At 42.0% G+C, this 23,703-nt stretch overlaps 3 protein-coding genes across 3 annotated transcripts in view; 2 read left to right on the forward strand and 1 right to left on the reverse strand.

Moving 5' to 3' along the window:
• Window positions 1-15,258, forward strand: part of LOC139755650 (carbohydrate sulfotransferase 11-like) — a 148,338-nt gene extending 133,080 nt beyond the window's left edge. Inside the window, exons 3-8 of the mRNA XM_071674271.1 lie at window positions 10,140-10,219; window positions 10,431-10,576; window positions 10,956-11,035; window positions 12,337-12,555; window positions 13,451-13,574; window positions 14,534-15,258. Of these exons, the coding sequence (XP_071530372.1) occupies window positions 10,162-10,219; window positions 10,431-10,576; window positions 10,956-11,035; window positions 12,337-12,555; window positions 13,451-13,574; window positions 14,534-14,782 (876 nt within the window). The 5' untranslated portion in view covers window positions 10,140-10,161 and the 3' untranslated portion in view covers window positions 14,783-15,258. The remainder of the gene's footprint in view (window positions 1-10,139; window positions 10,220-10,430; window positions 10,577-10,955; window positions 11,036-12,336; window positions 12,556-13,450; window positions 13,575-14,533) is intronic.
• Window positions 15,259-18,124: 2,866 nt separating this feature from the next.
• LOC139755653 (uncharacterized) lies at window positions 18,125-22,053 on the reverse strand. Its single transcript, XM_071674274.1, has 4 exons — window positions 21,920-22,053; window positions 21,065-21,146; window positions 20,710-20,769; window positions 18,125-18,900 (listed from the first exon to the last, which is right to left on the reverse strand). The coding sequence occupies exons 1-4, from the start codon at window positions 22,051-22,053 to the stop codon at window positions 18,721-18,723; spliced, it is 456 nt and encodes a 151-aa protein (XP_071530375.1). The 3' UTR covers window positions 18,125-18,720.
• LOC139755651 (uncharacterized) overlaps window positions 22,026-23,703 on the forward strand; it is a 12,918-nt gene continuing 11,240 nt past the window's right edge. The window contains exon 1 of the mRNA XM_071674272.1: window positions 22,026-22,165. Coding sequence (XP_071530373.1) covers window positions 22,139-22,165 — 27 coding nt within the window. The 5' untranslated portion in view covers window positions 22,026-22,138. The remainder of the gene's footprint in view (window positions 22,166-23,703) is intronic.

The following is a 23,703-nucleotide window of genomic DNA, read 5'->3' on the forward strand; positions in this document are numbered from 1 at the left end:
TATATTTTCCCCCATAATTCAGTCGTTATATTTTCCCCCATAATTCAGTCGTTATATTTTCCCCCATAATTCAGTCGTTATATTTTCCCCCATAATTCAGTCGTTATATTTTCCCCCATAATTCAGTCGTTATATTTTCCCCCATAATTCAGTCGTTATATTTTCCCCCATAATTCAGTCGTTATATTTTCCCCCATAATTCAGTCGTTATATTTTCCCCCATAATTCAGTCGTTATATTTTCCCCCATAATTCAGTCGTTATATTTTCCCCCATAATTCAGTCGTTATATTTTCCCCCATAATTCAGTCGTTATATTTTCCCCCATAATTCAGTCGTTATATTTTCCCCCATAATTCAGTCGTTATATTTTCCCCCATAATTCAGTCGTTATATTTTCCCCCATAATTCAGTCGTTATATTTTCCCCCATAATTCAGTCGTTATATTTTCCCCCATAATTCAGTCGTTATATTTTCCCCCATAATTCAGTCGTTATATTTTCCCCCATAATTCAGTCGTTATATTTTCCCCCATAATTCAGTCGTTATATTTTCCCCCATAATTCAGTCGTTATATTTTCCCCCATAATTCAGTCGTTATATTTTCCCCCATAATTCAGTCGTTATATTTTCCCCCATAATTCAGTCGTTATATTTTCCCCCATAATTCAGTCGTTATATTTTCCCCCATAATTCAGTCGTTATATTTTCCCCCATAATTCAGTCGTTATATTTTCCCCCATAATTCAGTCGTTATATTTTCCCCCATAATTCAGTCGTTATATTTTCCCCCATAATTCAGTCGTTATATTTTCCCCCATAATTCAGTCGTTATATTTTCCCCCATAATTCAGTCGTTATATTTTCCCCCATAATTCAGTCGTTATATTTTCCCCCATAATTCAGTCGTTATATTTTCCCCCATAATTCAGTCGTTATATTTTCCCCCATAATTCAGTCGTTATATTTTCCCCCATAATTCAGTCGTTATATTTTCCCCCATAATTCAGTCGTTATATTTTCCCCCATAATTCAGTCGTTATATTTTCCCCCATAATTCAGTCGTTATATTTTCCCCCATAATTCAGTCGTTATATTTTCCCCCATAATTCAGTCGTTATATTTTCCCCCATAATTCAGTCGTTATATTTTCCCCCATAATTCAGTCGTTATATTTTCCCCCATAATTCAGTCGTTATATTTTCCCCCATAATTCAGTCGTTATATTTTCCCCCATAATTCAGTCGTTATATTTTCCCCCATAATTCAGTCGTTATATTTTCCCCCATAATTCAGTCGTTATATTTTCCCCCATAATTCAGTCGTTATATTTTCCCCCATAATTCAGTCGTTATATTTTCCCCCATAATTCAGTCGTTATATTTTCCCCCATAATTCAGTCGTTATATTTTCCCCCATAATTCAGTCGTTATATTTTCCCCCATAACTTAGTCATGTTATATTTCCTTCCATAACTTAGTCATGTTGTATTTTCCCCATAACATTTTCGTTTTTTCCCGATGGGTGTGACGGTAGAGAGATGCATCAGACAATACCTACACTGAGTAGCTGAATATAGGTAAAGAGACTTGGAAATGAGCGTTACATGTTGGCAATTTTGAGGGAGGGAGTTGGTAAGTGATCTTGCGTGTGTGAGGAGATTACCACAAATCCTCATGGTGAGGGAGACGAGATCCAAGCAGGTATAAAGGCAATTCCTCAGGGATTAACTTCGTTGGTGCCGCCGGAAATGGTAGGAATAAGAAGCAGTAACATGACCTGCTTTCAGGATATGCAATAAAAGGGGCATTGGTTATCTCCATCTGTATGTAGCGTCTCCGTACAGACGTATTGTGAATAGTTTCTTAATCCGAATACCATGAAAAAAGTATATATAGATAGATAGACAGATAGATAGATAGATATATAGATAGACAGATACATAGATAAAGTTCTGTAGTTGTAGAAACATGGAAATATTCATTAAATTCTTTTTTATATCACACCCATCTCGCTCGCTTATTACGCTCATTCAAAACGGGAAAGAGATAAGGTATCTGTGGTTATTAACTGGAGTAAAGCTGCATTATTGTTTATCAGGTATTGAATGAGACGTAAAGATATCAATAGTTTACATATGAAGCCAGAATACATTGCTGTAATCATCGCGTTATTTCCCACACCACTGAAACCGAAGCACAGAGGCGTTTCAAAACATCCAGTGTTTCTATGTAGAATAACTTTTTTTTTGGTTTAATTAAAGCATGGTTATCTACATGGCAAACCTAATTATGGTAGATTTTTAGCTCTGTGGAAGCTAATGGTAGAATGTAATTACCCATTCGTATTTACGTATTTGTACGGTACGAGGAGGGAATTCCACACTCACTGAGCAAGTCACTTAAACTTTTTCTGGTCTCGCACAACTTTTGAGACCTTTTTTTTTCTCTCTCTTTTTTCTCTACTCTTAGCATTCACCCGTTCATCCATTACTCTGATGCTATGATAGCACATCTTGACATTGTTCCTAACAAGTTTCTTTATTGGTTTCTAAGTAAGACCTCAGTTTTCTCTTCCTCTGCATTACTCTAGCTAGGCTAGAGGCTAGAAACTTAGAGGTTGTGTTCAAATTACCCCTTTACTACATTCTCTTCCATGATGGGCATATCTGTAGCCCCTAATCTCTCCCTGCATAACTTAGGTCTCTTAACTTTGGTACCACCTGTTTTGTCCTCTTCTGGACCTTCTCTTTTAGCTCTCTGCGCGGTAACCAGACTTCAGAAACATACTTTAGCGTCGGTCTAATCTATTTTGTGAATAGTTTGTGATTCAGATGGTTGCCAGCAGACCAAACGCCTCTTTTAAGATTCACTTCGCATCTCCTTCTCATTACTTTGCATTTACTGTGGTTGAATTTCATTAGCCATGTATCGGAATGACTTTGTACGTTTTCTATGACCCCTTCTAGATTGCTGGAATCATCGTCATAATTTATCACTCATTATCCATGAATCTATACAGGTATAGGTTCACTCCTGGTGAGTCATGACTTAGGTCACAGAGAGCAATGGACCCAGGATTGAACTGTGTCACTACTTGTGTGTTATAGGGAGAGAGTTTTACACTCGTGTTGCCCCGTTCTCTTAACCTTGATTATATGTACCATGTCTATGTGCACCATGTCTTCTACTCCTATGTAAGTATGCATACACACAACACCCCAGCCTAAGCCAGGTATCCATTTATCGATCGGGACCGTGGTGGGCTGGGTTGCGTGTGGGCCAACTGCCACACCCAGAATTCGAATCCAAGCTGGCCCATACTGACACATGATCAGTGATGCTAACCACCACACTACTGAGGCCTCTGTGTGTGTGTGTGCGTGTGTGTGTGTGTGTGTGTGTGTGTGTGTGTGTGCGTGTGTAAGTGTGTGTGTGTCCTTTCAACTCTCTGTAGTGAGACCTTGACCGTCTTTATATCGGCTAAGTTATAGTAATGTGATCCACAGTTTATCCTGTTGTGCTTCGGCCGACAGCACCCACCCACCTACCTACCCACCTACACATACAGTCACACCACAAGTTAACGCTACCTTGCCTCTTACCATCACCACGACAACATCGATCTTTTTTCGTCCTTCCTCAGTCACCAGGACAACAACGACCGTTGGTTCCTCCCCTTGATGCACCATGGAAAACATTCTTAATCGCCTCGTTCCCCCCGTGCCCTTCCTGTACCCCGTAAACATCATCAGTGCCATCAGGAGCACCGCAGAACGGAGCTAACGCAGTCCCCGCCAAACACAGACATCACGGCTTAAGAAACATACACTCAACCTCTCTCTCTCTCTCTCTCTCTCTCTCTCTCTCTCTCTCTCTCTCTCTCTCTCTCTCTCTCTCTTCTCTCTCTCTCTCTCTCTCCGTCTCAAGGACGCAGCCAAGGGATGTAAAAACCTATTCCTTAATGAGCAAAAAACCTCTTCAAGGACAACAAGCAAACGGATATACAAGCCATTCCTCGAAGATCTGATCAAAAGTGGCCCTTACTCTTCCATTTTCCTCCACGACAACACAAATATTCTTGTTTTCCGTCGGCTCTGCAAAATCTTATCAGTCAGCCCACTCACACTCCCTCCTCTCTCTCTCACTCTCTCCCTCCCCTACCACCACGACACTTCAACAATCTCGATATATCTTTAGCCTGGCGACATCTCAACTCTCCCCATAATTTGCGCGCTTAGTAACATGTGTTGGTAAGTACGTGTCTTGGCCCAGAGTCACATAGGTACTTAGGGATGTGTCTTGCCCCTTTCTCACATATGTAGTTGGGTACGTATCTTGGCCTTTCGTTACATATGGTTGCACCTTCCTTGGCCCTTCGTCATATATGCAATTTGGGATATGTCTTATCCCTTAATGACACGCATGTCAGTCATGCCGAGTCTCATATGTAGGTAAGTGTGTGACCTGGCCTTTTTGGTGTGTATCGTGGACCTTTGTCTCATATGTAGTTAATTACATGCCATGGCCATAAATCATACATACACCGTTTGGCGTATACCCTAGTCCTTCATTTTGGGAAATTTCCTAGTCTCTATAGATTTTCCTCCAAGAGAAAAGCACGCAATAAACAGCAGAAAATTTGTACGTATAGACTTTCATCCTGAAATTCTCAGGCCATCGTATATCTCAGTGTCTATGACGGAAGGGCTTATACAGCAGGGGAGAAGGGGGAGAACTGAAGAGCTATGTCAGACTAGAGGTGGGCTGACGACGCTGGTTGGTGCAGGCTCAGCGTTACTGTCACTCACTGTTACTCCTAGCTGCAGCGGTTGAAGGGAGGAGGCAATGGGTTCAACCACATAGATTGAGGGACAGACGAAAGCAGAGAGAAGGGGAAAGGGAAGGAACAAGAGGCTCATGACTCTTCAGATACTTGCGGTTGATTAGGAAGAAAGTGATGGCCATTGTTATGATAAATGTTATGCAATGGAGGCTTCCAAAGCTTTGCAAGCGGAAGGGGTGTCGTGTATATCTTAAGGAATCTTCGCGTAGTATCTCCTACTCTCTTACCCTCACTCATACCCAGCTCCCTTTCGCTACCTCACCCTGATCCGTACACTGCTTCCTTTATCATTCTACCCAAACCCATGCGCAGCTCCTCTCCCTACTTCGCTCTGACTTATACACAGCTCCTCCCTTTCACTGTCCTCCTTACTCCCTTTTCTACAATTAACAGAGTACCCCTTCCCTCTGTGTCTTCCGTAATATTCGGAGATAAGACCCTCCCTCATTAAACCCACCTGACGGAGGCCCCGGCGGAGTATAGGAGTCTCCTGCTTCACCCTGGAAGATTTGTAGCCAGTTTATGGTCTGTATAACATGGAGGATGAGGCTGCTTTAGGACAGCACCAAAGGGGAAAAAGGGTAGGAGAGAGAGAGAGAGAGAGAGAGAGAGAGAGAGAGAGAGAGAGAGAGAGAGAGAGGGGGGGGGGGACTGAGAGAAGTACTTTATTTATTTCTTCCACTTCGTTCCCGACCCTCTTTAATTTTTCCCAACAATGCGAAGGAAGGAAGGAAGGTCTCGTTGACCCGCCTGTCACCACAAGTGCTTCTGGCTTTCCACTTCACCAGGCTGGATGATTGCTTCTTTTTTCCTCTCTCTCTCTCTCTCTCTCTCTCTCTCTCTCTCTCTCTCTCTCTCTCTCTCTCTCTCTCTCTCTCTCTCTCTCTCTCTCTCTCTCCATATCATGCACATCATTCCTCCTCACCTTGCCCACTTGAGGCATCGAATCGCACCTCTCATCCACGTCCCTCACACACACACACACACACACACACACACACACATACACATACACACACACACACACACACACACACACATACACACACACAAACACACACACACACACACACACACACACACACACACACACACACACACACACACAAACAAACACACACACACCTCTGACGTGCAATCTGGACTCTCACTTGTCATATCTACTCTCCACAGTCTCCCTCTTTCCATCCAAGGACCTCCACAGCCATCCCTCCTCAAGCACCTACTCTCCACAGCTTTCCCCTTCCCTCCATAGCCTTCCCTCCCTCGATCCAAGCCCTCCAGTGCCTCCCTCCTCCAGCCCTTTGGCCAGCCCTCAGCACGCTCGCAGATGACAGGGGAGGCGGACGTGTTCGTAGATGGACCAAGAGGCACAACAATGGCCTCTATACAAAACGCGAAATTGAATATGGCCATGTTGTATCTTTTACTAAGGGGAACTGGACATACAATATTTGTATATATATGTATATATATATATATATATATATATATATATATATATATATATATATATATATATATATATATATATATATATTGGAAAAGACCACAATTGAGCGCGTGATCAAGAATATCACTTTTTGTCCACGGGGAAATGAAACACGATAAGTTCCCAAGTGCACTTTCGTGTAATGATCACATCATCAAGGGAGGCACAAGAAAGAAATATAAAAGTCAGTTGATATATATACAATAAAGAGACGTAGCTACCTACGTCCTAGCTACGTCTCTTCGTTGGGAAAATCTTTGAGGAGACTTTACTCCCAATGATTCAGCCTCGCCAAAGGATATTACACTCAGGGTCTTATGTCTTCTCTTCATCCGGACCTGTGTGGAACAAAGAACGGATGCGGATACCTGACTTTGAAAATCCGATGCCTTGCCCTTTTTTTTTTTTCTAAATGTCCAAACAGAGCGATGGAGGACCTCTCACTACTTTCAGGAATATGTTTGCGATGCTCAAAGTGGCCAACGGTTGCGATTATTCAGACAATGAATATAGGACTCGCGAAGCGCAGATTCCCTTCGTGTCATTTACCGAGTCGATTTCATACCGGAAATTACAACCATGTTTCGGCTGGCTTGCGGAATCGTCCGAGAAAGAAAAATAAAACCGAAAAAGATTCTTCAGTTGGGTTGGTCATTTGGTGTGCTGAATTTACATCCAAAATTAGAAAAAAAAAAAAAAAGTGGAAAAATGAGAAATGATATTCCGGCCCAAAATCGTCGCCACATTCCACCACAACCACAACCACAACCACTGCCGACATCGCGCCAATTGAACGATCTCAAGTGACGTCGAGGAAATGAATTTCCAGCGTGAGAAATCTTTCAGGGTAACCCACTTCATGTGGGTGTTGAGGATCACGGTAACGATGAAGGCTCTCGCCTTTGAAGAGCGATATCCGACTCCCAAGCGTTGCTCGTACAATTCCGTCTCTTCTGTGTTTACCTTTAGCTCGTCCGCCATGCAAACAGAGTCTGTAAAAATTTCATTTTCTCTTCGCCGGTCGTTGATCTCGCTTCCAATAGGTCGAACCCCAAAGCACCAGTGTTTGGATGCCACAGCTTGGCGTGCGTAATTCTGCATAAAACGCTAGCTCTCTTTAAATGGAATTATCTTAAGAGATTGTTCTATGGCCTTCAAAGCTCTAGTCTTCAAAATGCCACAGGAAAAGATGTGATATTTAAAGAAATGTCTTTCCCCTCGCTATAAACCTTTCATTTCTGTAATGATCATTGCGATACGAATATAATAATAGTTCCTGCCTGTCTGAGGGCGCCAGCAAACACATATTGTGACACGTTTGCGATACATTTATAGATATCCGGGACTACTTCCATCTCCATCCACCACACAGTAAACTGGTCTGCATCATCTTCGAACAAGAAAACGTGCAAGAATATCAAATGAATTTTCCATGGAAGAAACAACGCTCGCAGGCTCATTCAAATTAAAGATAAACTCAGTATATTTTGATCCATCTCTTCAGTTGTAGACGATTAAAAAGAAAACGACTAGGCCCCTTTTCTTGAACGGGTTTGAATGGTGCAAAAGATTGCACATGTTCATATGTTTGCTCTCAGCATGTGAACTTGTGGACTAGTCTATGACCAGACTGAGGCAGTTAACTGTCCGTGGCTGAGCCTTACCTTGAAACTGCCTCTGAGATTAGAACATCTACCATGGCTGCTATCACATACTAGCTCTGGGTGCGATGCGAAATCAAGGTCACTGTGTAGACTAATGCATGTTCACCGTTTTCACAACAGGTCACATACTCTTGCTTACAGACATCTTTGCCTAACTCCCAATTGCCAAAGCAATAGATCTCCTTAAATAACACAAATCCATATACAAGTGTGATGAACTAAGGTATCTTGGAGAAGCGTGAGATATGTCTGGATACCTGACGCAGGCCATCCCCACCAGATTTTTTACTCATCATTTAAGAGAAGACCCATAAAGAAACAGAGAAATAATAGGCTTTGGAATATATCCGGCTATTAAACGATTTGAGCTTTCCAGGTTTGAATGTGACTGTAATAGAAGAGTTATGCTTTAGATACATTTTCTCTGATACAGATGAAAAGAAAACACCACTCTATAATGAAGTAAAGAATATGGTACCCTAAAGTAAATTTCACCTTTGTCTACTAGGTTGTAACGTGTTGCTTTTGAACGAATAAAACACGCTGAATTGGTGATACTTTGCTGTTACAAAATGCATAATTGGTAACATATTCCCTCTGGAAAAGCAGGATAGGTAGTTTGTTGCTGCTGAAATAGCAGAAGTGAAAGATGTGACCAACAGAATGTCAAGTAGACTTGAGGGATATCTTCATTGTCTTCTGTGTAACAATAACGGTCTATATCAGGAATAACATTCGTTTTTTTCAACGTGAATATAATCATATGGTACTGACAGACATTACCTTGGAAGCCATAGACTGACCGTGTTAGTCTAAACTGATGATTATTGATGATAAATTTGTGAAATTGATGTGATTTATTTCGTTCGATGCTTATCACAGACTTTTCAGGTCTATTGGCAATTTCGACAGCTTGTCATAGACAAACCCAGTGTAAGGAAATATACTGCACTGGGAAAGTTATGAAAATATCAAAGCCAGATTTAGAAAAAGTTAACCTGGTGGTAAACTGGAGGAAAGCTCAAGATAATTCATCAAGCAAACTTGATCACGCGCGTCACTGACCTATTGCAGTATGTGTGTGTGTGTGTGTGTGTGTGTGTGTGTGTGTGTATGTGTGTGTGTGTTGGACAACTATCTGTGGTTCCTATTTATGTATCGTAGGAAGAGAATGCTACTCTCATGCTGCCCCTTCTCTTAACCTTATATATATATATATATATATATATATATATATATATATATATATATATATATATATATATATATATATATATATATATATATATATATATATATATATCCTGCTTTACTCCTACACACACACACACACACAAACACACACACACACACACACACACACACACACACACACACACACACACACACACACACACACACACACCCTAGCCTATGCCAAGTGTGTTTGCAGTGTATCTCCAGGTGTACGTGGATCTTTTAGCATTGGCAATGACCTGCGGGACGTTAGGGGCATCATGAGACACGTAGCCACCACACAGCCCGGGGCTCTGTGAAGAGGAACATCCTTCCCTCAATCAGACTCAACACGACCCCACCTCCAGCCACCTGAGCACTGGAAAAACGCGCAGTTTTTCCTCCTCCCTCCGGTCTCCAACAGACCAGGAAACATCTTGAGAATAACATCACCAGTTATAAGTACATTAGGTTTGTCCATCTGCGGTTGAAGCCATTACCGCTGGCTACGGCATGAGGTGAGTTTACTATCTGGTCGGGTTTAATGGTCTTGCTAAGATGTCGTGGTTTGCAGTGATACTCTGCGGTGATGTTAAGTATTGCCATGCTGTAGTAGAAATAAGAGTAGCAGAGATGTGTGGTGGAGTTAAAACACTATGGTGTAGCTGTGCCGCGAAGAGGAGTGGATTAAAGTTCTGTGGTGGTGAGTTGTCACGATGCTGTGGTGATGAACGTTTACGGTAACACCGCGCTGTGACGGTGAAACAAAGTCTCAGTGATGTTCTGTGGTTGTGAGTGTTGGGGTACACTACCACAAGTGGACAGAAGGACCTGTGTATGATGCCAGACATCTTTGATCGTGATTGACTTTCATCACAGAAGAAGCGACTTACGTTACAGGCTTCTCACTTGCCATATTTCAGGGCTGTGCGGAAGCTACAGCTGATGTCACTGTTGTTGGTGATGATAACCATCATGCTGGCTCTACGTAAACTCAGACCAGGTCAGTCTACACTACAGGTACGTAACCAAGTTCTCTCTCTCTCTCTCTCTCTCTCTCTCTCTCTCTCTCTCTCTCTCTCTCTCTCTCTCTCTCTCTCTCTCTCTCTCTCTCTCTCTCTCTCTTTCAGATCCACACTCCCATAAGATCTTACACACACACACACACACACACACCCACACACTTCCTCACTCACCAGCACGTCACTCTGCAGGACCGTTGGAGGGAAGTGAGAGGCTGCGGCGTCGGGTGAGAGAGGTGTGCACCGCCTTCAACGTATCCTCAAGAGTGACAAGTCTTCAGCTCCGCCACATCTATGTGGACGACACCAGGAGGATACTCTACTGCAGCGCGCAAAAGGTAGAAAGAATAGTGCCTCTACTGTGGCTTGTTGATTTACTTTTCCCTTCCTCTTTACCTAATATATATTTGAGATTTGCATCTCTCAATCTAAGAGTTCTCTGACGGTAATTGGAAAGTAGAAGGGCTATATTACCTTTAGGCAAGCCAACTAGGGTCATGCATATTATCAGTGTCGTTGTACTTCTTCCTGAATGAAGGTTGAGAAATGCATCAGTGATGGACTTCACAGTCATAAATGGAAAGATAAGATATCGCTTACCACTGTCACCATTTGAAGACCCTGTCGTCACCCATCCTCATCCATGTTTGTACACTCGTGTAATCGATTCTCTTTTCAGTTTCATTCACTGCTCTTACAAAAGGTTCGTCTACCCAGGTGGCAAGTACTGCGTGGAAAAAGGTCTGGCTACGCTTGACCTCCCCTCCTCAGACGAAGACGGTTTCCTCAACCAACAGGTGAGTGCAGTTGTTATCACACACACACACACACACACACACACACACACACACACACACACACACACACACACAACCACTTCCTGCAAAAGAAAAAATATAGAAGTGAGACAACATGTTTTCAGGGAAAGGAGGTCATTTATAACGACCCTCTTAGATTTCAAAGAGGAAGTGAGCTCCCTTGTAGAATAAAAAAAAAAAAAAGAGTAGGTTGGGTAGATTGTCTAAAATTGGACTGCTAGAGAATGTTTGACACTATGCTATGTGCGAGGATAAATAAGTGGGAGACTATTTTGAGAAAAGATTATCTTAGTAAGAGAAGAACGCACGTCAAGGGAGCCTTCTCGAGATTTGTTGAAGTCACCAGTTGCGTGTGTGCCGCAAGGTTCGGTCCTGGGACCATTGCTCTTCTTGATCTATGTGCAAAACTCGCCAGAAAAAGTAAGAATCCTGCCCTCAGCTGGTTCCCCTAAGCTGCGCTTAAGTCACTGTCTTGTGCTTCATTAATTTCAGCATATCAGAGAAATGACAGTATTAAATGAATCCAAAACTTTGTGATCTTATAAAAATAAAGGATACATTTTCTTTTTAGTTCAAATTTGCCTGCTTAGAACTTTGTATGATGAGAGGTGCAAAGTCTACTCCGTTGATCTGATTAGCAGTGAAGGAAATTGAACGCAGACGACACAGCTTTCGCTCACTGAATCTCATGATGTGAGGGAAATTTGCCTGTGATCACCAGATAAACAAGTTATTTCTTATCTTATTAGTCTTTAGTCTTCAAAAACGTTACATAGGTCATCTGCTACCATTAGAAATATCATTTGTCTCGTAGTTTTTCGTAGAAACTCTACCAGTTCTATGATAACTCAGAAGAAAGCAAAAATTGCATCTTTTGCATCGTAGCTTTATTCAGTGAAGGGGTGCAACGTCCCAGACATAATGGATGAGTTTTTCCCTATACTTGGCTGGTTTACCAGACTTTGAGATGAGGATGCAAAGTGTTTTTTCACTGTGCACTGGTGTTCCATAGCCGTGGAGCCCATCAGTTTTCTTCATTTACACACCAGGTGTGATTCATGCACCATTTTCTTTTCATTCCTCACTGTCTGGTTTCCATTTGGACCACAGGAAGCTTACCTTCCACCTGGATACCAGAAAACTTCAACGAAACAAAAACTCCAAGACAAAATTCAGCAGAACACAAACTCAGTGAAATTCAGCAAAACAAAAACTTCAAAACCAAAACTCCATCACCAAATCTACGAAAGATATGTCATCCTCACATCACTCCCCTACAGACACGACATTCACCTCCGGAGCCAGCAAAACATGCTGATCCAGCCGAAGTTCGAGGATGTGTGGCAGGATATGTTAGCCTCCTACAGGAAGTTCCTCTTCGTCCGTCATCCGTTCGAGAGGGTTGTGTCCGCTTACAGAGACAAAATACAATTTGTCAAGGATATGGAAGACTCTGAAATCCCTCAGTCTATAAGGAAGAAAATATCTCAAAACCTCGGGTAAGTCTAAAACCTTATCAGGAAGTCGCTTAAATTTCACGCTCAGATTTCATTACTGTACAGTAGTGCACCTCCACGTCTCATGATAAACATCTTAAATTATATACATAATATATATATATATATATATATATATATATATATATCTTTTCTTTTTTTCAAACTATTCGCCATTTCCCGCATTAGCGAGGTAGCGTTAAGAACAGAGGACTGGGCCTTTGAGGGAATACCCTCACCTGGCCCAATTCTCTGTTCCTTCTTTTGGAAAATTGAAAAAAAAACCGAGAGGGGAGGATTTCCAGCCCCCCGCTCCCTCCCCTTTTAGTCGCCTTCTACGACACGCAGGGAATACGTGGGAAGTATTCTTAATCCCCTATCCCCAGGGATATATATATATATATATATATATATATATATATATATATATATATATATATATATATATACATATACAGATATCATTAGCAATAAGTAGAAATATGATTATGTATAATTGTTAGTTGACTCGTTTACCCCGTCTCTTAACCCTCTACATATGCACCATGTCTTGTCTATGTATGCACACACACACACACACACATATATATGTATATATATTCAGGCTAAGGTGTGTGTGTGTGTGTGTGTGTGTGTGTGTGTGTGTGTGCATACATACAAAGGAGGAAAGACATGGTACATATATACAATGTTAAGAGACGGGAGAAAACGAGCTTAAAAAAAACTCTCCCCATAATACGCTATAACAATCTCTCTCTCTCTCTCTCTCTCTCTCTCTCTCTCTCTCTCTCTCTCTCTCTCTCTCTCTCTCTCTCTCTCTCTCTCTTTTACCATCAACCATTCCCCCAGCTTCCTCCTATCCACGTGACGCAAGGTGTCCCCCTCATTCCTCCTCCAGAGCCTCAGCGTCGAGGGCTGCTGCTGAGGAAGTTGTTGGTTTTCCGGAGTTCGTCAAGTTCATAGTCGAGCAGGACGACGAGGATATCATCCCATGGGACTCCCACTGGCGGTCTGTCCACCAGGTGAGTACAGGTAGTGGGTCACCGTCCACCAGGCGAGTACAGGTAGTGGGTCACCGTCCACCAGGCGAGTACAGGTAGTGGGTCATCGTCCACCAGGTGAGTACAGGTAGTGGGTCACCGTCCACCAGGCGAATACAGGTAGTGGGTCACCGTCCACCAGGTGTGTACAGGTAGTGGGTCACCATCCACCAGGTGTGTACAGGTAGTGGGTCACCATCCACCAGGTGTTTATAGGTCTTCCGTAAGACATACCAACACTTGGTAATTCATTTACATACCAGCATAAATCTCACTTGGAATTCCTACATTTGTCTCACAGACCAGCGATGCTTATCACACACACACACACACACACACACACACACACACACACACACACACACATACACACACACATAGACGAACAGACTCACATCCTAGTCGATAACCTCCTCATTTTCACAACGACAGCATTGCCCTTTATCTCTAGCAATGCCAAGAAAGCACTTGAGTTTAGCATTTTTTGTGTAATAATACTTGAATAGTTTTTGCTTCGTCGAATGATTGAGGGTTTTTATATGATTTGTATGATTAAGCTTACCATGACTGTAAAGACTTAAAGTACGTGGATCCTAACATATACAATAGTTTATGTGATGTATGATTATTTTCAAATGTATTAACTAACCTACATGGGCGTGTACCAGTACCGTATGACCTGAAACATATGGATAATTCCAATTATGAACCATGGATACATCACCATACAAGTCAGGGATAGAAGGATACAAATCTTGGTTACAGGGACAGCTTATCTGGGATGCAAGAATACATCATGCAAATCTAGGTTACAGGGACAGCTTATGTATGATATGTATGTATCTTGGGATACATACAAATACCGTACTTGCTGAGGATACATGGACAGAGGCAGCACAGCATCTCTAATGATAACACCTTACCTCCCCTGTATTCCTCAGCTCTGTAATCCATGCGGCATCGAGTACGATTTCATCGGCAAGTTTGAGAACCTTCCTGACGATGCAGACTACGTGTTAAGATGGCTTGGAGTAGAAGATCTGGTTGGCAACTTCCCTGCGACTCAGAAGAGCAAGGCTGAGGCCGACGTCGCCTTCCAGTACCTGAAGGAACTCAGCAGTTCCATTAAGATGTCTTTCCTCGCAAAGTACCGCCTGGATTTCCTCAGCTTTCATTACGAGTTTGACTAAGCCTAGCCTCTGATGAAAAGCGAAAGCAAAGAACGTTTTTTATTCTTTGGGAAAAATTGCAAAAGAAAATGGAGGATAATTTTCTGGACAAAAAAGGTTTTTGCTTAGAAATTGAAATCTAACATCATGTTAGGCTTCCTTACGTCAGATCACAACTTTGAATATTTCTTCAATTCTTCCTACGGTTGAAAAATATACCACAAAGTGTTTGCATTCTGTATCATGTCAAGCATCAAGAGAAACAAAAGCGAGCAATTACAGACATAAGGTCCAGAAGAGAGGATAACAAAGCTGGTACCAGAATCAAGAGAACTTAGTCACAAGGAGAGATTAAAGGCCATAAATGTGTTCACATTCAAATAAAAGAGAAACGGGGAAAGTAAGGAGCAACGTGATTCTAACGTTAAAGGTTTATATGTAGTTTAATGATTTGGTTGTCAGCAGATCGAAAGACATAACATCCAGTGGGTCATAATACGAAACTTCAGCGAGAAATATGATGGAAAAGGTTTACAGAATTAAGTGTTTTTCTCAAGACCAGTTGATGAATGGACTAAGCTACGTTATGAAAGTGTGAACGTGGGTACACAAAATTTTGAAATCTGCATTATAGTGTAGAAAATTCAAGAGTTGGGACCTCACATGAGTTCAGAAATCCCTTCCCTTGCCATACAAAGAAGTAATTGAAATTGAGTGACGACACGCACATACACACATGGGCTTCTGCGATGTAGTTGCTAGCATTACTGACCAGGAGTCAGCATGGGCTCGCCAAAGGTCGGGTCCACATTGGTTCGAATCCTGGGCACCGTAGTCGACCCACATCCAACCCGGCTGTTCATCCTCCCTATGAGGCTGGTCGATAAATGGTTACCTAGCATAGACAGGTGTGTGTGTGTGTGTGTGTGTGTGTGTGTGTGTGTGTGTGTGTGTGTGTGTGTGTGTGTACATAAGAGTAAAGACATGGTAAATAAATACAAGATCACGAGACGGGGTAACACTAGCGTAAAGCTCTACTGATCACAATCACCAGTCTAAACCAGCTTCAAAGATAGTCTGATTCATAGTGGATAAGATTCGACCCGAGTAACTCAACAATGTTCTTGATATGAATACCATATGACAGGACATAAGTTGCATGGATCTGTGTGAGAGGAAGTTAAGAGTCGATATCGTCCTCTTCAATATCAAAAGTCATACCTTAAGTGATCAGTTGAGGAGACAGACCGACTGCTGGCAAATGTTAAAATTTCATGTAATGTGGACTAGGAAATGTTCAGCAAGCTGTTCACATCCTACATCTGGACGAAGCTGAAATAAGCATCTCAAGTTTGGTCATCGCACATAAAGAAGCATAAAGAACTAACAGAGAAGGTCCAGAGAAGGGAAATAAAAATGATACCAGACATAAGAGTGTCGAGTTACAGGAAAAGGTTATAGAGGCCTTGAACGTATGTTCATGGAAGAGAGAAGAGTAAGGAGTGTGATCATAACCTTTAGCCTTTCAAACCTGTTATCATGACATGAACCGTATAAAAAGTTCTTCAATAGACATAGAACAGAACAACCAGAGATCATAACATTAATCAAGAAACTTGTTGTATAAGGGGCAAAGGATAACTTTTAGAGTACTTAGTGCAAGGGAATCAAACCCCAGTGACTGACACGATTAACCACTGGAGTAAAAGCAGTAAAAGATACCCTGTACTCTTCACAGGAGTCTCTACAAGTTACCTTCGTCTAAGGAAATGAAATGTTCACAGTTTCGGGTGGCGAGGGGAAGCAACTTTCTCCTTTGGTCAAAGGCCAGATTTTTTTTCTGTATATAATACCTAATCTTGGAGACAAGATTATATCGTTCCAGGTGACACGTTCATCCACCACACACACATACACACACACACACCCTCCCACACACAGGAGGTGTGTCTCTATGTCAGTCAAAATGGTTTGACGATGGCAAGAGCAGAGATAATGGAGACGTAGATGTCTATACCACGGAGCATGTTTGGAAGCACTGTGAGTTGCCAAGCGTTTGCTGACCAAGTGTTGCCTCTTACACGTACGAGACCTTGCCATAAGTCACTGTTGAAGTGTAAAGTACTGCAAATCTTCAAATAAGAGGCGTCGTTAAGTCTAGAATCTATGGGTTCATATACGGGGAAACAAATCGTCAGCATCTTCCAAGTATTGTCCTCAATGACCTTGTTTCTGCGGAGGTTCCGAGCGAGGCTTCATGATAAGTGAGTTGCACAGAATTTTGCAGTCCATGTCTTTCAACTGTCACCGTAACTAGTGATAAAAGTATCTCTGAATCACGAAATCGGTGCTTGGATTTTCTAGTCGTGCGCGGTACCAGTGGAGTATCAGTGCCTGGTCTCGTGACACTTGAATCTTTTGCCTTATTCTTTAAGGGTTGCATCTAAGGTCGAGAGTTAACATACTCTTTGGTTGTTGCATCGTGTTTGTGGGGTTGTGCCGTCCTGTTCTACGGTCGTGCATCGTGCTAAGAGGTTAAAAGATAACAGGCAGATACATTCGTCCTTCAGGAGGGCTTCAGTATTCGCCATTATGGTTGCTCACAGCAGTGTGCACTGCTTTAACTGAATCCATCAGGCTTTGGGGAAAGCTATGCAACCCATGAGCATAATGGTACAACCCAGATCATAAAGGTACGACCCTTAAACATGAAGGTACAACCCCTAAGCATGAAGGTACAACCCTTGAGCAAAATGTTATAACTTTTGAGCATGATGATACAACCCCTGATCATGAAGTTGCAATCCTTGAGCATGAAGGCACAACCCCTGGGCAGAGTGGTACAAGCTCTGAAAAGATGGAACAACCCCTGATCGTGAAGGCACGACTTGGGCATGATGGCATAATATTACGATATGATGGCTTGACTTTAGGCCTGACCCATTGCTTCAAGTATCTTACCTTCTCAAGTGACCTTAATAATTCCATAAGGTAACACAGATGTTGCCAAGACCTCAAATATATATATATATATATATATATATATATATATATATATATATATATATATATATATATATATATACAGACTTCAGTCTTAAGTGGATAGTGCCCTTAAGGGGTGTAAGAAGGCTTCGGCGTGCTGAGATAGACATTGTACTGATCATGGCATTTTCTTTACGGTCGTTTAAAGATCATTAATAAGAACAAGGAAGTCATTTTGTTGCCTTTTTAAATACTCTGTTTTCAAGATCGTATTTGTTAACTAAGGTATTAACACTGACATCTACAACGGAGTTTCACATGCAAAAAAAATGTAAGAATTCCATTATCATATTCCTCCATCATCTCATGTCCCAGAAATGTCAGCTCCATGATTCAAATGCCTGAGAAATGTCAGCCCCATCATTTACATGCATCAGAAATATCATCTTTATCATCCTATGCCTCAGAAATGTTAGCTCCATCATCCTATGCATCATAAATGTCAGCTCCATCATCAAATGCCTCACAGATGTCTCTCCCTTATGATATGCTCCAGAAGCAGCCTTCAAAACGAGAAATAATTGGGACTATTTACCATTTTTATCAACGTTGAACCAGTAATGACGCGAGTAAATGATAAGATGGCTGCTGCTCTGTGAAAGACTTGCGATATGTCTGATAGAGACTCACACAGTCACTGAGGTCACTTTAGTTATAGATCATGTTTCTCAAGCTGAGAACTTTCTCTTAATCCTCAAGTACACTGGATGAAAATGATAAGATGCATGTGCCATATAGATTTACTTTTATGTATCTTATACTTTACTACTTTTCCCCCGCGAAATACAAACACTGTGTCTTTGATCTCATACATGAAAACAAAAGTTTATTCATCATCCGTTTCCGGCTCATTTCTCCTTGTCTCCACATCGTCCATACATAGGTTCCCACGATGCTCTTTCTCCCTTTTGGATCTAACTCTTTTTCTTAGGATTTGTTGACGGTAGCGTTGTTGATCTTGTGTCGTTTTTCCCCGCTGACTGGAGTTTCAGCAGCTGGGGATGTTTTTTCTGCAGTGCAGATAGTTCTTCTTTCAAGGCTTTGATGTTCTTTTTAGCTGCAGCAATGTCTCTTTTGAGTTTACGTTTCTCCCACTGAAAAGAAAAATAATCTTAATGGAAAAAGAATATATATATATATATATATATATATATATATATATATATATATATATATATATATATATATATATATATATATACGTTTATCCTACCATAGGAAGAATACTTTCACTGACATGATAAAATCAAATACTTTTACACAGAAATGAGGATCTTTTTTTATTCTAATTACCCTATTTGTATTGGACGGGGAAGGAGTTCTACAGTTGTAGGATTTACTCTTGAATAATCTCTATTGTCATTCGACTTTTGAAATTCCTGTATGCTGCATGCGTAATTACCCATTTTTCCTGTGCAGGAAGGTAGTTTTGCACTCGTGGGGGCCCCATCTCTTGAACATTACTATCACGCATCTCCTTATGTTTGTGTGTGTGTGTGTGTGTGTGTGTGTGTGTGTGTGTGTGTGTGTGTGAGTGTGTGTGTGTGGTGCGTTCACGGGCTACAATGTCTGACCGTCTGAATACAACCATGAAGAGAAGAAAGAGGTGATAGGTAGTGTGTTTGGTGAGAGAATCCTGAATATTCTAGAAGCTCTAAGTAAAACATAGCTCACGGGGTAGGAGGAAGAATGCTTTAGATGTCTGAGGTGTAAAGTCAGGGGTTCCTTGTAGGAGCAAAAGGAAAGAAGAGGGTAGCACATCTGCTTAAAAAGTGGTAGGAATATATAAGAGAGTGTAGAATAGTGAGCCCAAAACCGATATGGGGAAAAGTAAAATGTACTGCGAGATGAGGGCGAATGTTAGTGCTTATACTGCGCAGTGAGGGTGAGCGTTCGTGTTTACACTGCGAGGTGAGTGTTAATGCTTTTCATGTAGGATGAGTGACGAGGCACGGCGAGTATTCTGGAAGGAGGTATAGGTAAGGCTGTGCGGAGGAGGGCGGGCGTGTTGGAACTGAAATGTTTGAGGATGATATTTGGTGTGAGGTGGATTAATCGTCCAAATAATGAAAGGGTAAGAAAGATGTGTGGTAGTAAAAAGAATTTGGTTGAGAGAAATGAAGAGGTTATGCTGGAATGGTTTGAGCATATGGAGGGGATGAGCGAGGAAAGGTTGACAAAGATATATGTGTCAGAAGTGGAGGGAACAAGAATGGGGAGACCAAATTGGAGATGAAAGGATGGAATCAAAAAGATTTTGAGCGATCGGGGACTGAATATGCAAAAGGGTGAAAGACGTGCACGGGATAGAGTAAATGGGAACGAAGTGGTACACAGGAGTGGACGTGCTGTCAATGGACTGAGCCAGGGAGTGTGAAGCGTGCGGGGTAAACCACGGAAAGGTCTGTAAGGCCTGGTTGTTGACAGGGAGCAATAGTTTCCGTGCATTACACATGACAGCTAGAGAATGGATGTGAGCGGATGTGGCCTTTCTTCGTCTGTTCCTGGTGCTTCCTCGCTAACGCAAGAATCAGCGATCAAGTATAATATGTATACTAGCTTAAGCTAGTCTCGCATTTATCGACCAGCCCCGAGAGCAGAATGAATCGCTAGGTTGGCTGTGGGCCGACTGGCCAGCCCCTATTTTCGATCTCTGAGGGGAACCGTGAGTATTTCGTAGTCAGAAAGGTCAACCACTACGCCATGAAAGCACATAAGTACCTAACATAGATAGATATAGCAATAGACTGAAATACACTTCAAGCCAGATAACCTAAACAAGGGTCAACTGAATCCACCTGTTATCTGTCTTTCCCTGTACTCTCTCTCTCTCTCTCTCTCTCTCTCTCTCTCTCTCTCTCTCTCTCTCTCTCTCTCTCTCTCTCTCTCTCTCTCTCCTTTACCGTTATCGTTAGTTTCCATTTCCTCTTCTCCCACATTAGCATCCGTTGTTTGGGCGGTTCCTGTTGGGAGTATAGATTATATCATTAGTCATATTAATCCCCAGTGGTAGATAATACCACGAAGGATTGTTTTAAGTGAATGATGAATCATGAGGCTTTGAAAGTGAAAAGGCTAGGATCAGTGAATGATGCATTGTAAGCTGTGCGTATATATATATATATATATATATATATATATATATATATATATATATATATATATATATATATATATATATATTCTCAGAATGTACATTTTAGAGGGAAATCACAAATTTAATTTGAGTGTTGTTTCAAAAAATGTATTTCTCATTACCTGTTCCATTTCTCCTTGCTTTTGCCTACGAATTCTGAACAGAGCCTCCTGGCTTTCCAGGCACGGCTTCAGTTCCATGCTCCTGCAAGACGTATGGGTAGTCAGTAACGACGCTATGAGTCTCGGCTTCATTACTGGAGGATGAAATAGCCACACAACAAGTCTCCATGCGATGCAGGACATGAGCAACCGTACCTGGCATCATCTTGAGAAGGATTATTGAAACCGATCAACGTGTTATGAGTGAGGGATGTTCGCAAGCATACACTCAGTCCAGCTCCTCTCGACATCTTCGTGCATTACGTGATGGATGTTGACTATAACCACTAACATCACTGATAAAGGATGTCATCACCCCTGTAACATCGTCAGTGGGAGGTTGGGGGGGTTGTCACCAGTCACAAATTCCTCCTGGGTGGCATGACTTTGAAATGTATCCAAAATATGATGTTACCATGAAGGTTGGCAACTAGCTCACTGCTGTCCGTCACTCGAGAACTGCATGGCAGCACACACACACACACACACACACACACACACACACATATATATATATATATGTGTGTGTGTGTGTCTGTGTGTGTGTGTGTGTGAATAAACTACAAAAGAACACGTGATTCAGGGAAATGCTGGTACCTTCAAGGAACATCTGATACGAAGATCCGAGCGCTTTCGTAATAATTCCCATTATCAGGGATACACACACACATCTGCATTCATGATGACGTTAATTATCACGACAACGCTTGGATATTCGTATTTCATTTCCCATGTGGGTATAAAGAGCATTTTGGAATTCCACCTTAACTTCATGACGTTGTTATCATTACACAGAGATTAGAACATTGTACTTACAGGTCATTTATCCTCCTCAGTACTACGTCTGTGTCTCGACCCGCGCCGTGTCGCAGCTGGTAAACCTGCACGGCCATCTTGGCCACCACGACCGTCAGGAGCAGGCCGACCACGAGCGAAACGTAGGAGGTCATGTCTGAAAGCTGCGCTGCCCCTCCTCCTTGTCCTGCAAGTGAGGAAAACCGACCGTGAGGTGTAATAAGACGGACAGCTGAGCGGATGGGCCCCTGCATAGTATACGGGAAGGTAGGCCCTCCAGTGGAAAGTGTAATAGAGATAACCTACTTACGAGAAACGAAAGCGAGACAATTCCTTGAATGGTAGGGTTAGTTCGAAGCGCCCGCTACAAGTCTTACTTGATGCATAGGACCATTATTTTTAGCTGCTACTTGCATTACACTGCTGTCTATTCTTGGTTCATCTGGGACTGATCTCGACCACATGTGAAGTCGTCTTTACAATCTCTCTCTACAGGTGTTCCATTCATGCTTCTCATTCATCCTCGTAATAGTACACCGAATCGTTATTCTAGTCTCCTATTTTTCTTATTTGCTTGTCTCATTTATCATCGGTATGTTTCGCGGTATTCTTGGAGGTTTTTGAATCTCTGTATCTTCCTTGTCGAGAGACTTTCAGGTTTGACTGTTTTCCTTTATATACATTCAGTCTGGTTTCTTGCGCAGATTGTCATGCATCTGTCTGTTCTTCAGTGTTCGCCAGATAGTTATAAGTTCGTTCATTCTCTTTGATAAGATTTCATTAGTAAAAGTTCCTTACTATGCTTTACCTTTACATCGCTCTCGATGTCATTATTGTGACATCATTATCATAACCAATAATAGGGTTGATAATGAATGCACGACCGTTGAACACTCCAAACACTCTCGTTGAGTCGTATATCACGCGACCCTTGGACGCCCTTGAGCGAGCTTATCGTGAAGGCCGTTGGGTATGACGGGCCGGGCCTTTGACCCAACCCGTAAGGATTAGGTCAGAGGCAAAGCTATCATACCCAATGATCGGACCGTCATGCTTAAGGATCGTACCATCGTGCTCAAGGAACGTATATCATCTTAAGGAACCTACTGTCGTACTCGAGGAACGGAGGATCATCGTGTTCAAGGATCGCACCATCGTGCTTAAGGATCGTACTGTCGTAATCTTAAACACAGTATGCTACCGCGGTTTACCACAGGTGGAGGAGATGGTAGAGTCACTTAACTTACTGCAGCTGAATAATCCATTATTCTTCGATGGAGATTTTATTCAAATGTTCATTTTTTTTTTTTCATTTTTCTTTGGCCCTACACAAACATATTCCAAAGTACACGAACAAATGTGTTTACATACCTATATATATATATGTATCATCCCTGAGGATAGGGGAGAAAGAATTCCAACGTATTACCTGCGTGTCGAAGGCGACTAAAAGGGAAGGGAGCGGGGGACTGAAAATCCTCCCCTCTAGTTTTCAATTTTCCAGAAGAAGGAACAGAGAAGGAGGCCAAGTGAGGATTATTCCCTCAGAAGCTCAGTCCTCTGTTGTTAACACTACCTCGCTAACGCGGGAAATGGCGAATAGTATGACAAAAAGAAATATATTCATGTGTATATAGATAGATAGATAAGTGGACATACGGTACGAATAAGGTTGGTTCAGTTGTCAGCATTATGTTACAATAGTAAGCGTCAGCTATGTAACAACCATGATGGTATGGGTCAACAATGTGTCAGCCTTAATGGTCGGGGACAGCAGTGTGTCAGCCTTGATGGTGTGGGACAGC

Source organism: Panulirus ornatus, chromosome 19 (assembly GCF_036320965.1).
Source record: "Panulirus ornatus isolate Po-2019 chromosome 19, ASM3632096v1, whole genome shotgun sequence".
Taxonomy (NCBI): Eukaryota; Metazoa; Arthropoda; class Malacostraca; order Decapoda; family Palinuridae; genus Panulirus; species Panulirus ornatus.